The sequence below is a fragment of the Drosophila simulans genome, chromosome 3R (genome assembly GCF_016746395.2).
Source record: "Drosophila simulans strain w501 chromosome 3R, Prin_Dsim_3.1, whole genome shotgun sequence".
In the NCBI taxonomy this organism is placed as follows: Eukaryota; Metazoa; Arthropoda; class Insecta; order Diptera; family Drosophilidae; genus Drosophila; species Drosophila simulans.
Window position 1 is genome coordinate 23,947,161 of NC_052523.2, and position 16,016 is coordinate 23,963,176.

Here is a 16,016-nt window from a genome sequence, read left to right on the forward strand (position 1 = left end):
GGCAACGTTCCTTCAACCGTGCGTAACGAGGCATAAGTGTTGACGTGGCAGAAAAATGGCCAGAAATTATTTTATTTGATATTTGCCCAGCTTTGCCTGCCAGCTAACTGAATTAATTGCTCCACGGATGGGGCAATTGATTGCTCCCGAGTCTTGTGTGCACTTCATTAATAGATCCACGCAAATGTGGCGCCAATCAATCTTTTGCACTTGCGCTTAATTTTCAATTGCTTTCGCTGCGCACGGAAAAGGAAATCGATGCGAAACAAGCAACTTGGCCAACTTTCAAGCTGGCCGAAACAAAACAAACCGAAATGAGACGAAGAAGCGCCAAGAAATTAGCATTGATGAGCAGCAAAGCGAGAAATACCAATCAACACTAATCAGACAAAAAGGAAAGAAAAGAAAGCAGAAGAGTATGCGTGCCTCAGCCAACTGGCATTCCGTCTTTGCAGCTCCAGGATCCTGAGTCCTGGCCAGCAGCTCCTCTTCTCTTCCCTTCCGTTTCGTCTGGCAATCTATTATGCAATACCTTCGTTCGCTGGCACAGCGGAAATTGCCAAAGGAAGAGTGTTGTTAGACGGGTGGCAGCTGCGAGTGAAAACGCGCTAAGGAACAAAAACAAAAAGGAAAAGCGACTGAGAGCCAAGGAAATAATTGCAAGAGGCATGTGGGAATTACGCATACGCCACGTTGGCACGCACATAAGAGAGTTGCGTGTGGAATCGCCGCTGCTTTCCTATTTTTTTTTTTGCTGGTGTTGCTGGTGTCGCTGTTAATGGCCACAGTTTGACTTAAGTTGTTGCCTACACCAATTGGTCAGAGCCCTGGCACAGCTGCTCCCCAAAGTTGCCGCCTGGGGAAAAGCTAATAGAAATTAGATAATGACAATAAATAACTTTGCCGTAATTAATGACAGTAGTTGAACAGCAGTTTAGAGTGCTGGCCTACCATGTCATTAAGTCTATAATCGGGCCATCTCCTCAGACTTTACACACTGCTCCATATGCCACATGTTGCACACAGCTGAATCGAATTTATGCCCCAGAAGTTTGGTAATTCTAGTGGCCTTAAACTAATTTCAACGAACATTTTATTCGTTTAACTAATTGTGGAGTATAATGTTTCATATGCTATAATCCCCTTTTTGTTTAAATATATGGTATAATACGCTGCATAATATGGCTTTCAATGGAAATATGGGTATTTTAAATTAAATTTCATATTTAGAGACCATTTCTAGTAAATGAGTAAATATGTAATGCAATGCATTTAGCTTTCGCTAATCTGTGAACCCTTCATGAACCTGTCTTCGTTGATACCATTCTGATAAATTACCACTTAAATCGTGTGTATATCAAGTAGTTTTTGCAACGTTGTGATGGCAAGCAAGCAATTTCCAGACCGACGAATCCTCTAATTATCTCGCAATTTTGTGCCATCTAAACATCTCATTTCGTATCGGGCCAATAGGCCAACTTGCAGTCCTTCCGACCCGGGCACAAAAACTCATTACGTGCGCTGCGTTCGTGTGTATGTGTGTGTGTGTGCGAGTGTGTAAATGTGAAGAAAATTACCAATTTGGAAATTAATTTGCAAAATAATTAAAAGCCATAGTAGCGGCATGGCAGCCGTATCTTTCCCCTTTTCCCCCGACATCCGCCATCGCTCGCTGATGAGCGATGAAAGCTCATCAGAGTGGCTCCCTGTTTAGGAGGGTGGGTGTGGAAGTGGGTGTAGTGGGCGGTGGGTGGTGTGCGGGCGTATTAGGGACCAGTGGCTGTCCAAACGGACGCCCATTAATGCTGTTAGCTGCTGACGTTGATGGCTCTGTCAAATGCTGCTGCATGTTTAATGCGTCCGACATCGATGACGGCGAGAACATCGTTGACAATACTGCCACCGCCGCCCGATGCCGTTGATAATGATGTTGTCTCATTGCCGTCGCTCATGTTAATGACAATTGCTCTAATGACTTTGTTGCTGCCCGGTGGTTGGGTGGTTGGGTGGCTGGTTAGCCTCAGTGGAGTGGCACAGACACAGAGACACACAGACGGAGCTTAGAGCATGTTTATGATATTCATTATGCAACAAATCGACAATATCAATGGATTATGAATATGCGAGACTTGGGCTCGTGGTGCAATGCGTAATTAATATGTAAATATGCACATAAGTGCCAATGCATGGGAATGTCATATGCATATACATACATATATGTATGTAGTACCTTTCAGTGCGCGCTAAATAATTAATATGAAGCCCCCGTGTGGCGTGGAGTGCGGTTTTTCCGCAACGAACTGCCTGGTTATCGTTGACAAGACATAATTAAAATTGCACGCCGCACAAGAACAATTCGAACAATGATGGGCATATATGTATATATACCTATTATTTGCATCAGGACTCATTAGTTCATTGGCCGGCGATCATTTGCACCTTTGTGCCATTGCTTAAATTCCGCCAGTGAAGAAAACGAGAATGAAAATTCTATGCAACAGATTTGTGACCGTAATTACAGTACATATGGCATGCCACAGATATTTGCCCAACTTTCCCCCTCTTATCACGCTAATTAAACTGACCTTTGGCTCGCTGCAGAGTTTACATGCCAATGAATTCCTTAATTAACATTTTTCGCAAAAATAAAACCCTGCGCTGCAGCTAATCAAAAAAAACTTTCTGTGTCTGTGGCACACACTTGAAATGTGTATATATGCAGTTGCAGGTGGAGCAGAGTCAAGTACTTGGAGGCTCGTTAAAAAAAAGCCCCAAAAAACAACCGAAAAGGAAGCGTTAAATTGTATACACTTAGCCACAGGGATGCAAAAATAATAGAAAAGCTTAACATAAAAAATGGCAAAGGGGAAAAGCATTAAATGAATGAAGGGAAAATGACGAACTGCGGCCAAAACGAGAAGCGAGAGGCAAGCAAATGTAAAAATTGCATGCGGAAATGCCATTCTCAAAGACTACTAAATGCCACGCCCACCCCGCTTTTAACCGCCCACAGCTCCGTCAACTACTGGCGATGGCATGCACAATGCAAAGCAGGAGGCGTTGACGTTGACGCTCGGCTGCAGGGGGTTAAAACGAGGCATGGCGGCCAGCGAAGGGTTAAGGGGGCCAACGACTATAATGAAATGTGTCGGACAGAGCAAATAAAAAGCACCAGCTAGCTGGCAAATAAATAGTTACGCTGTTCGCTGGAAAGCAGTCAACTCTTTGCGGCCACAAAACGAGGGCCGAAAAAAAAGAAAGAAAATGTTAAAAATTAAATAGCATAAAAACTTAATGCGCTGTCGGAAAATTCGTGGAACGGGCCCAGAGTCGCTGGCGGTCGGACTTACCACGAATCGGGCCAAAAATGGAGCGAAACAAAGTGAAATGAAACGGGAGCTGTATAATTTTAAGGATTGACATTTGCGGTTGCAAGTCATTATTCGGGTTTCGTCTCTTACGTACGTTAGGGTGAGCCCGGTCACTTTCTGGCCAAATTAAGGTCCTGCAAGGTCCTTATTACGGGTTTATTGGGCAGTCATTTAGTGCAAAGGAATCTGCAATCTAGCCGGGTTTTAAGGGCAATGACTTGGTTTTTCTGCCTGATTGGAATGCTTGACTATTTCATAAATAAATTAAAGTTAGATGCCTGAAAATTGCATATAAATACAATTCAAGGTTAAAGGATTCAGGATAATAATTATAGTAATGTCCAGGCAGACTTTTCGCAGCAAAGGATCACCCTACTATATCCCAATCCCTCCATTTTCGCCCAGCTCTTCTCGCCTGTGTGTGCGCCATGTCATTTTGGGTTTCTTTTCAGTTCTTTGGCATTTCTCTTGTGCTTTTTTGATGTTTTTTTTTTTTTGGTCGGTAGACCGCCGCTTCTCACTTCCGCTTTGGCAACTTCCGCAATTTTACTTTGAATTATAGCCGAGCGTATTAATTTAAATGTCGACAAAAGGCGCAGAGCACAAAAATAAACACCAGAGGATGAGAGAGCGAGAGCCGGGCTAAAAGTGAAGTCGAAATTACTGCAGAAAAGCTCTGAATGTAGGAAAATGCATTCGGCAACAGGACGACAAGGACACGCTCAGCGGCTCTCGCTCGCACAGTGTCGCCATCTCGCTCGGACTTTTTGTGAGCGATGTTTGATTAAAATTATGCTCGGCGCCTTTTCTTTGTCGTCCTGCTGCCTGCGTCCTTTTTATCATCTCTTATCTGCACTTTGTGTTGCACTTCAATTTGCCGCTGTAGACTTTTAATTAATGCGTGGTGGCAGCAGTCATCTGCTTTCGACTCTCAGCTTAACAATGGACTCCCCGAGACGGCTAAGTCTATGGGATATGCCCTGTACATATGGGCATCGGAATCTGTCCGTCTGTCCGAGTATCTGTGTATCTATGGCATCGGTGTATCTGTGTATCTGTAGCATCCGCTGCGGGGGCGTAGTATGGTTTGCTGTACGTGTTTCCAAGTGAGCTAGCGCGATAATGAAAATTTATGTATGAAATTTAATTAAAACATACCTCAGGCTGTGTTTCGCCGTGGACGATGCAGACCAGCGTGGCCTCGTGCCCTTCGCCAGAGAAGACCACAGGACGCTCCACGGAGATTTCCGGCGAAACTGCGGGCGCAAAATAACGAAGAGAATGTTAAGAAATTAGTTAATAACATGAACATTGTCCTGTCTCACGGAATGGCAGCGAATGGCTGGCGAATGGTAGCGAACGCGAAAAATCAATGGCCCGATGGCGCCCCCTAGACATTGGTAGCAGTAAAGTGTAAATTGGGATGGGAGCCATGTAATTAGCACATGTAATGACCAGGGGGCGGGCAACCAGATCGGTAACGAACTCGCATCAAAATTATACGGACATATAAATTCTTAATAAATGTCAGAACGAACGGGAGTCCCCGCCAGGCATTTCAATAATTGCCAGCCAACCAATAAATGTCGGTAAGTGTGTAAATGTAATAAGAGCAATCCCCATTTCAGCTGGGCATCCCTCAGCCCTCAACCCTCAACCCCTGACCGCTGAACCGTGACCTCTGCCCTTCCATGACTCCATCATCTACGCGAATGCATGTGCCGCGAGAGCGTTAAAAGTCAATACCCGTTCGAAATCGAAATCAGATTTGACATAAATTGGACTGACAGGCGGACTCCGGTGGCACGGTCGCGCACAGAAAAAATTAATTCGTTTCGCTGCCATTGTGTACCTACACTTGAAAAAAAAACAGTTTGAATATACAATATTTACTATGAAAAAAAAACCCTACCTATAGTATTTTTTTTACAAAATTGTTTCGAACTAAAAGAGACGTTTTTATTCAGTTTGACTAATGGATATGTACTCGGCTTGTTTCGAAAATATTTCGAATTGATATTGTTATTTATATATTGTTGTTTTTTCCAGTGTTTAAATATGGATGTGGGTGGCATACTTACACAGGACATGGAGCACGACCTGGCTGGAAGCGGGCTGGCCCACGCGATTGTTGGCCGTGCATATGTAGACGCCGCCCTTGTGCCGATCCACATTCTCGATGGAGAGGACGTGCGAGTGGAGCTTCTCCTCGCCTGAAACGGAGAGCCATGAAAACCGCATGAAAAATGCAACCCAATAAGGCCGCCGCCACACGGACGGACATCCAAAGACGCTTCTGGTTGTCCGGTTGTCCGTTAGTTCAGCTGTCCGTTTGTCCGCGAGTCCGATAGTACGATAGTCCGAGTGTCCGCAGCCCAAGAAATGACAGAGCCAATTACGGAGAATCAACGTGCGGCCAAGTGACAGTGATGTCCGGCAGAAGTCCTCCTTCACCACGGTCAGGCTCTGTTGTCCGCCAAACAACGAAGAAACCACCAACGCAGCCGCTCTCACACACTGCGATTTTGCCGGCGGAGTGAGCATTATATTTAATAATAAAGGACGAGCAAAGCGGTCGCCGAAAGCGGGGCGGAAAATATAATTTCTTTGACTTTCCATTTTTATGGAAATTGTTTAAAGTTTCTTTTACGACTGTATTCATTTACGTTTTCGCCACCGCGTCGTCCTTTGCTGCTCTTTACGATTTTAATTTGCGTGGCCTTTGGTTGGTTTGTGCTGGTTGCTCCGTTGTTTGGCGGGTATCCTTTTTGGGCCACGGCACACTCGTCCTGGCACTTATGCGCAATCTTACCGTTGGGCAAAATATTATTCTTGCGGCTCCAAGTCACATTCGGCATTGGATTACCAGTGGCCGAGCACTCGATGCGCACCGACGAGCCCTTCTTGACTTGCAAATGTCCGCCGGTGCTAATGTGATGAATCCTCGGCGGCACTGGAGGGCAAAAAAATGGAGAAAAAGAAGAACGAAAAGAGCACAGTGAGAGAGTAGAAAAACACATTAGAAATGGTCAGTGGTCCCAGTGTCCCCGCTGTCCACCCAAAAATGTGTATGCAAAGTGGGGCTGGGCAAGGACATCACACAATTTGAATAAATAAATGCGCTCCGAATGCAAATTGAATGAGAGAAAACGGCATTTACGCGTCTCCAACTTTGGACTTCGACTGGGCAAGTGCCCCTAGAAGTCCCCTTTTCTGTTTTTTTTTATTTCATTCCTTGACCCCACTGGGGCATAGTTTGATTTAACTCGGGACCGGCGTTTATTTATATTTGTGGCCGCATTATTTTGCAGCTGTTAAAAATTATGTCTGCTGTGCGGCGACTAAATCAAGGACAACGGCAGCTGCCGCCTTCGACGGCTTCATTACATTTTATGGACATTTCTTAGGCATTGTAGTATTTCGTCCTTTTTGTTTTTGGGCCTACTAAATGGCCAGCAGTTGGTTTTTTTGTTTTTACTATACTTTTCAGTCTTGTTGTTTTTTCTTTACCATGTTTCTTTGTTATGCTGAAGCTCTCGGGGATTTCGTTCATTTGGCACACACTTTGCTGATATTTGCTTTTCCCCAGAAAATTCCACATTTAAGTGCGAGTATCAACAGCTCAATAAACCAAAAGGCGCACAGAGACACTTCAATACATAAACATGCATATATGTACATATATGTGTATTGGACTCAATATACATATCAAATTAGAGTCCATCTACGGCCTCCAGGGGCGCCGACGAAAGGGGATTGCGCTGGGCAGCCCTGCATAACTGATTAGGACCCAATCAAATTATCACTGACTACGCCAGTGGACGCACAAACATGTGTTATTGATGCAATTCTTTTTAGTAAGTACACACGATGTGCAATATATCAAATAATATATTCTATTGCTCTGGCCAAAACAAATAAGCCCAGCAAGGATAGCAGCGCGCTCGCTCTCCAGGATATTTGCATTCGAAAGAAAATTACAATTGATCACTGAGGGGCACACAAATAGCTCATGGCTCATGGCTCCCAGCTGCACTGAGAAAAAGAAATGAATTCCCATTAAATTAACTACATTGCTTGGGGCTTTAGATGCAACTATTTTGTAATAGTGTGCAAGATTATGCTACAACATATTTTTAAACTAGCCTTATAGCATATACTTAGTCACTTTTCCAAGTGTAGCTCGTGTGCGGAGCGCTCTGTCCTCCTGCAGCCACAAAATATGCATTAGACTATAATAAATCATGAGCCTGGCAAAAGGCGCAGCGGGAATAAGGACTCGGATAACTCGCAATGAAGTTGCAGGCGGGCAAGGACTCTCCCCTCCCATTTACGTGTGTGTTTGGTATATTCTCAATATTCTCACGCTTTTGTACACTCGCATATTGAATTCAATAAATATGTCTCCACCCGCTTATAAAGGGCGCAAAGCTCTTTTAATACCCGATACCCGGACTGAAATTGATTTTGGCTCTGCGACTGTGCGGCTTGTAATACGTGGATTGCGGCATGTAATGTCATGCAGATGACGACTACTTAATGGGTCTCAATCTTGCAGACTGTCAGCGACGATGGTTTTGCGCTGGTTTTGTGGCCAGCTGGCAAAAATTTTAATAAGCAGCTCTTTCAAAGCATCCGCCGCATTGGCCGCAATGGCAGGAGGAGCCGGAGGAGCAGGAGAATCGGGAGGAGTGGGAGCAGCAATGCGGTGGTTGCGGCCAGTTTTGACAGAGTTTGTTTCATATTGATTTCGCAACAGCTACAGCTACGGCGGATGGTGGTGGTGGTGGCTCAACTTTGGGTCCTGGTTTTGTGGCATGCAAAGTTGCTCATCCAACCACTCATTCCCTCACCCACTGAGCCACCCACTTGGCCAGCCAGCCAGCCAGCCAGCCAGGCAGCCATCCATCCCAGCACACACTCATATACAGGCTTAAACTTTAAGTGCGCCGGTTTTGTGGGCGGCAAAACTTCGGAGCATGTCTGTTAAGTAATTTAAATCCATATTCTGTTGCATCCGATAAAGTTTAGTGCTAAAACTTAAGCGGCTGCCTGGAGATCCCAGCAATCCGGGCATTTAATTGGGGGCTCCCGTTGCTCTGGATGCAGTGTCCTGTTGGTAATTTGTCTCAAGTAACCAAGGAACTTGTGTGTGTGCGTGCATTTGTTTATCGTCCTTGTGGCATATAATTATATGCCACACCTCTCCGCCTTTGCCAGCATCTTTTGTTATTGTACAAACATTGTTGTGCCGCCCATTGTACGGGGATCTATTGTCGGCCAGCTGGCCATAATTAAATGCGTCCCCCCATACTCCTATTACCTCAAACCCACCTCCACTCCCACTCCCACTACCCCCGCCGCATCCGTATCCGCATCCTTTCTCTGCACCTGTCTCCGCCTGATGTGGCCACATCCGTCTCCCTGTCCGTGTCCGTATCCGTGTCCGAGAGCAGTTGTTTTGGCATATTGTGCATATAAATCACATTAGGCAGCCGAGCTCCATTTTCTATTCAAGGCCGCACACTCGCACTCACACACACACGCACACACACTTGTGTGCAATAATTATGGTTTCCGGTTCAATGATTTCATTGTTATCGATACTATAAGTGGAATGCTTGACTTGGACTTTTGCGGCCCACAAAGACCCTGTAATTACACAGCTAATTGCCAGCTGTTGTGGCATTTAAACTAGTCGCAATCCGATGTTGGCCGCTGGCCAGCCCACTTTTAAAGTCACGCGCGAAATGCATTTAAAAATCACACCGATTCGGCCGTGATAAAAATGTGTAAATTGCTGCCATGGCCGACCGCACAGCCACCGCATAACATAATGTTTTGCGGTTGGATTTGGTCCAGCCATCCATTCAACCCGCCCGCTTGATCTGACCATAACCCAAAACCAAAAGCCCAAAACCCAAACCAAACCAAACCGAACCGAAGTGAACCAAACCGGCGACAGCCTGCCACCGGCTAATGGATGGATTGTGGATGGGCCATGTCGAGGCCTAATTGGTTTTATTAAACGTCACATGAATAATGCCCGCTGCAGCTGCAGCCCGGTTAAAATGCTTTCAAGTCCTTGACACAGTTGCCGTTCCTGTCCGCACAGTGGTAGTGGATCTCCACCCCATTTGTTGACTGCTGGCCAACAGAGATAGCAACCTTGGCGGACACATCAAATATTAAAGCCTCCACGTTGGTTAGATACAGCTCACCTAGAGTGCCAGATGTTTTCTCGGGTCGGGAGTGGGACTGCAATTATTGCGGGGTCACCCAGATATTAATGCCCGTGCCATATTAAAAGATTTGTCAACGGCCAAACTTTTCGGCCATTGTTTTTGGCCCTTGCTGGAGAGACCCTCCAGCTCGTCCAAAGAAGTCCCAGAAATCCCAGCTATGCCGGCTATCCGTTGCTGGTCCATTTTTTGGCCATCGCCGGGCTAATGTCTTTGTAAGTGCCACGACGGCCACGGCGGCGGAAACTTTGGCAGCGGCGAACATTATTTTTTCATCTTTAGTGTGAGCCAAACTGAAAGTAATTTACGCTCGTAAAAACTGCCAAGCCGAGATGCCAAAGAGTGGCAAACTTTATGAAATTTATATACGAACAAGCCGGGCCCGCATGGTGGGTATTTGGGAATCTGAATCTGGAGAAGCCCAGACTTTGCCGATCCGATTTGGGGAGGGTGTCCATGTCCATTGCTGGCCGTGTCTGCTGCTGAGCCTATAAAAACTTCGACAGCGCATTATTTTGCCTGTTTTCTCCTTTGACAATAATGGAGATTGGTCGATGGGGGCAGAAACAGAATGGTTTGGTATGGTAGCGAATGGCTAAAAACGGGGCGAGAAATTTACGTGTGCCTGCGAAAGTTCAATAAACGAAATATTTCTGGCCATGATCATTATTTGGCAAACTGGGCGCATAATAAACACATAAAATAAACAAAACTTTTCAATAATCGACTTTTTTCCCTCACTTCCTCGCACTTCTTCGTTTTTCCGTTTAATGTTTGCCTGCGGCGATGGCCGGAAAAAAAGAAGATGGAATTGGGGGAACTGGGTAAGCAGGCGCAGGACCACAAGGAGCAGGACCAAGTTTCAATGACAAATGAAAAAAGTTGTCGCCGCTAAAATAAATACGCATTTTTATAGGCCTTTGTTCTGTGCGAGTAAATCCATACAGGCGCGCATTTTAAAGCGACTTTAAGTCGGCAATAAAACTATTTTTCAATCGTTTGAACTCGGCGGCAGATAGAGAGGGAGACGGGGCGAAAGCGAGACAGCGACACTTTGGAGATTTGGGGAATTGTATCGCAATTTGCATGCACCGAGGATTTTCGTGGAGCAGTTAAAGGGCAAGTGTTGGCCAGACACACACAGACAGACAATCGTATGCAAATAAAGGGCAACATTGTAATTGGGGGGAAATATATGTAAATTATTCATCATTGCTGATTAGAAGCCCAGTCGAAGACGCATGCCAAAGGAAAGGAAGGAGGAAAAAGCGAGGAAAAGGATACCCAGGATACCCAGAATACCAAGAGGAGCCAGAGACAAAGCTGGAGTCGCACGCTTGTTAGCCACATCGGGTTCAGTCTCCGGCAGGAAGTAGTTGAGCAGGACCCGGAGCCAAAGGAGCAGCAATTTGCATCCGTTCGCTTTCTCTCTCTGTCTCTCTCTCTGCGTCCTGAATTCCAGGCAGCCACTGCTCCGGAGGGAGGAGCAGGGATGCCGGGGCAAATGGCAGATTAGTTTTGATTTTTTCAACGCCCAAATTTCCACTCTCTATTGAATCTCTTGGCCGTAAAGCCGCCAAATTGCAGCCGAACCTACTTTGCATATTTGAGTGGCCCGGACGCATAAAGCACTAAGCACTAGGCACTAAGGATGTAAGGATATGTTAATTTGACCAGCACACAACAGTGTAGACTCGAAATGATGGAGCCTAACAATGGGGCCCCAGTGATTTGAGCCCGGCCGCATAAATTTCGCCCATAAAATTCCCATGGAACGTCAATCTGGATTGGGGGTGATTGGGATTGTGAACTTTGCATAACAATGCAAACGCCGAAAGTGGCGAAAAGTCGTTGGCAAATTTGTGAGCCGGCCTACTTACCGAGTATCTCGACCGTGTGGGTGATTTCACGTGGATCCATAGTGGCAATCTGGCAGATATAATCGCCGGCATCCGTGGGCAGGGCGTCGCGTATCTGCAGATTGAATCCGTTGACCAAACGCACTCGGGGATCGGGCGTCACTTTCACGGATCCGGCGGTTAATATGGCTATTCCGCGCTTCCAGGCCACAACGTACGTGTCTGCAACAAGAGCAATAAGAGCGGATTGAATTTGAGAATCACTGCTGGAATTATGGCATTATAATTGATAAATTATGTTCGAGAGTTATTGAAACGAATGGCGGATTCGAGTGCTTGCGTTGCAGTGGCAGCGCAAATTGAAAAGTCAAAATTCAAATGACTCAATTACGGGCCGCTTCAAAGGATCTAAAAAGGCTAGAAATTCAATTTGGCATGGACTCGCAAACACACACACACACATGCACACTCATCTACACTCACATGCACACGCAGCCAGAGGCAGATCCAGAGTGGAATATAAACCGCAGACAGGCGGCATGAACAACACTGGATGAGAGTCAGACAGGCACTCAGTAACACCCACTTGATATCCGCTAATGTGCGGCATTTGCAATCATATGCCAGAATGAGAGGCAGTCAGACACTCGGATGCTTTCAACAGCAGTAGCTGTGGCAGGACCAGCAGGAGGAGGAGCAGGACCTGGCTGCCATGATGCCAGGATGCCAGCGGAAGGATGCCAGCCATCCAGCTAGATGAGAGCCAGGGTGGACCTTTAGCTTCAGGCTTGGTTATCTCATTAAATGCAAACCATCATATAAGCATTTATAATTCCTATTATACTCAATACTGCTTACTGCTTAATCCAAAACCTTTTAGAAAATAACTTGCATTTAATAAAATCCTTTTCATGATATTCTGTGTAATGTTCATTTATATCATTTTTTCATAAACATATCCTGTGACAATCTTGGTCCACCCTAGCGCATACTAATACACTCATAGGCACGCTCAAACACTCATTCACGTACGACAGTCCAATGGCAATGGCGCATTCATCGAACTCATTAATTGTGATTCCTTTTTCAATTTATGTGAGTTGCTCGATGTAAATTTCCGAGCGCGTGCAAAGCATAGATGATCGGCAAGGGGGGGATGGAGGATATGGCAAGGATATTGGGAGCGGTGGAGGATGCGGAGTTGGGGCAGCAGAACTGAAGTATTGAAATGTGTATTGAAGCTACCGGATTTGCTACTAATGATGTATGACTTCCGTGTTTCGGCGCCGATGAGCGGCGTTCATTAAAAATTAAAACAATTTTGCCCGCCATCGACGAATAAGTGAGCTTTTCCACTGCCAAAAAGATCCGGGGTACGGGAAAATGACTAACAGCTGCGGGCGAAATTGTGGGACTCTGATTCAAAAGGATTTTACAACTGCTTAAAGGATTAAAGTCATTTTTGTAGCTACTTATGTTAATGAGCTACACATTGAAATTGTTCCATTTTGAGAAAAAATGTTAATTAATTATATGAAATATTAATGTCTTCATGAAGAAATAAATTCATAAACTTTTTACAATGTCCGTCTATATGCAACCTAAAACTGCCAACGAATTTTTCATAATTTGTTTAACCATTTACCCCATACTCAGGGCATTAGCATATTTGAGCATAATCTTTTAATAATATTTTGTCCGCAGCTGTAGGCAGGCGAATCCTTTCTTCCTCAAATTGATTTCACCTCGTACGCACACAAACACAAGCACACACCACACCGGTGGATGTGAGTGCAGGACCTCGGTTGCAAGTTGGCTGGGCCGTAATAAATGCTTATGAAGTCATTTACATGCGCATTCAAAAAGCGTATTTATTTGCAATGAGTTCAACAACATCAACAAGCCAAGGCACACGGTCTCCGTTCCATGAAAAGTTGAAAGGAGGTGCAGGCAGTGCAGGCGCAGTGCACTGCAAAAACAAATAAATAAACGAGCACCACCTGCTGTCGTTAGCGTGCTCTAAAAGGAGTCGAAGGTGGAGTTGTGGTTGCAGGATGTGGCAGGGAGGATGGGTCGGGATATGTAGATGGTGTCCCTGCCGCAGAGCACGGAAAGTATAATTCTTTAGGCTTCCCGGCTGGCGACGGCAATGGTGATGGCGTTGTCGATGGCGAGGTGCTGGGGCATGGCGCTGTTTGGCCTGGAACGTATCCTCCATGCATAGATCCTGCTTAGGATTGGGGCGGCATGGGCGTGCTGCAACACGTACGTGCTGGCAAAGTGCAGTCATATCATATTAGCCGCTTGATTGAGTTATGAATGAAGCAACGTCAGTTGTAGTTGGTACATTGCCAAGTCGATTTTTGCGCAGGAACTTGCAAATTGGGCGAAGCCTTCGCATTACAGCCCAACTCAGGCTGTCAATTATTTCGTTACCCAGAAGGAATTGCCAGCCACACAATTGGTTAATTTCAACGATGTCGGACTAATTGGCTGGGTTTGTTCTGGAGCTGTCAGCATATTTCAATTGCCAGTTCTTAAAATGTTTCGTTTTCGTAAATTCGTAAATAGACCGGAAAATTGCATTGTGCTTGCCAATTACTCACATTTTTTTTAAAGATTTCTCACTTAAGAGGAGTAATATAACGATCGAGGACAAAACTAATAGCATTAAAAGATGGAACATATATTTTTATAGGCCTTGCTGGCATGTTGCTGCATAAATGAATTTGGCAGCACTGGTTTGTGGGGTGGAAAAAATAATTATTCTGCAGTCGCCGTTCGGCAGACTCTAAGCTAAGATTGCGCAGGACTCAGGATCCTAGTCCGTTGCAAGGGCACACATAAATCAGGAGCCTCGTTCGTGTGTGCCTTGTACTGCTGCCTGGCTGCAACTAAATAAATTGTTAACTAAAATAACAACAATCTAACGAAAACAAGCAAAACACGAAACGCCTCAATTTCCGGTTTAAGTGTTCTAAACTAAATAGAAAGGCACACAGAAATGGAAGGGGGCAGTGGGGGGCGGCATTACGACAACAATACATGCAAACAATTGCGCCGTTAAGCGAGCGGCAAGTCCTGGCTTCAGGATTCGGGATCAGGCAGCAGGATAGGAACTGGAACTGGAACAGGAGCAGCAGCACGAGCAAGCGGATGAGGATGAACGAGTTGGATGGCGTGGGGCGGAAACTCGGTAAAAGCATTTTGGTTTTTGTACGTCCTGCTCATCCTCACTGGGCTCACATAAACATGGCCTGCTCCTCCTGGACAAATGGCCGACCACACACGTCCTGCTGCAGAGCGGCATAGCGGCTGGTTCATTGTTTACAGCCGAAAGCCAACTTTTAGTTTTCCACACTTCACCCAGTGACAGAGATACTACACACATCTATATGCATAGCTATAGAGCTATATGCACATAAACACAGGCACAGGCACAGGCACACAAAAACATACACGACCAATTCAAATATGGCCAATGCTCGCATTGTTGCAGCAGCGCCTTTTGTCTGTTTGCTCTGGGCATACTGTGCGTATGCGCAATATGCCAGCCATCGTCCGCCTTGAGCTCGATTTCTCACAGTGTGTGTGTGTGTGAGTGTGTGTGAAAGAGCAGCGGGAAAAGCGGGCAGAGCAGGGAAACAACGGACCAAAGGCCGACCAACGGACATGTTGTTTGTCTGAGCGCAATTTATTGCATGTCGGAAAGGCCAATATTATAAGATGATGACCCCCGAAGATAAACGATGTTGCGGCTTAGCCGCCGCAGGCAAACTAGAGCGAATGGGGCAGACTTATCTGCAACTTCTTGCGAAACTTTGTGCCAGTATGTTTGCCCCAAGTGTGTGTGCAAGTATGTAAGTGTGAGTGTGTTAAGTGTGGTGTCCGTGTGCGTGTGCACGGAAAAAGCGAAATTAGAACTGTAAATGGCATTAATATTGAAACTTTGTTGCCTCCACAGCCATATACATACACCATACATACCATACATACACCATACACTATACAGTACACACGATGCCAAGTCGAGTGGTCCGTTCTGCTGTTTGCACAACTTCAACTTTTGCGGTACGATTCCATTTCCGTTTTGCTGGGGTAATAGTTTCGAGCGCCGACGCTCCATCAAAGCGTAATGAGCGTTTGTATGGCCGCAATGACGGGGTTTTTGTGTTTTGAATTTTATTGCATTCGAGTTTACAGTCACAGTCCGTTACAGCCAGTTACCAGTTACCAGTTACCAGTTACCAGTTGGCATTCGGCATTTAGCCATGTGGCCGGTTGTTAAATGTTTTTGCCCTCTGTTTGCTTAGTCCTTGTTGCTGTTTTTAAGCGAAACCGCAATGAAAAATTCACACGACACTGGCTTTGGCATGCAGACAAACTCAACTGAGCAGCGTATAAAATGGCCAGAGCAATTAATTAGCCGATTTGGAAAAGCCTAAAAATTGCAACTGCAGAACTCTGGCTTCTTGATGCTGCGTTTGGCATTTTAAAATTAAATCGGATTTGCCATTTCCGGCATATTGTATATTTAGAAAGTT

The 16,016-nt window shown here is 45.5% G+C and overlaps 1 protein-coding gene across 2 annotated transcripts in view; it reads right to left on the reverse strand.

Annotated features, from left to right (window-relative positions):
• LOC6729881 (leucine-rich repeats and immunoglobulin-like domains protein 1) overlaps positions 1–16,016 on the reverse strand; it is a 120,372-nt gene that overhangs the window by 14,641 nt on the left and 89,715 nt on the right. For both annotated transcript variants that reach the window (XM_016174548.3, XM_016174549.3), the window contains exons 5-8: positions 11,494–11,694; positions 6,184–6,324; positions 5,453–5,584; positions 4,530–4,627 (exon numbers count right to left, since the gene is read on the reverse strand). In XM_016174548.3, the coding sequence (XP_016036646.1) occupies positions 4,530–4,627; positions 5,453–5,584; positions 6,184–6,324; positions 11,494–11,694 (572 nt within the window). The remainder of the gene's footprint in view (positions 1–4,529; positions 4,628–5,452; positions 5,585–6,183; positions 6,325–11,493; positions 11,695–16,016) is intronic.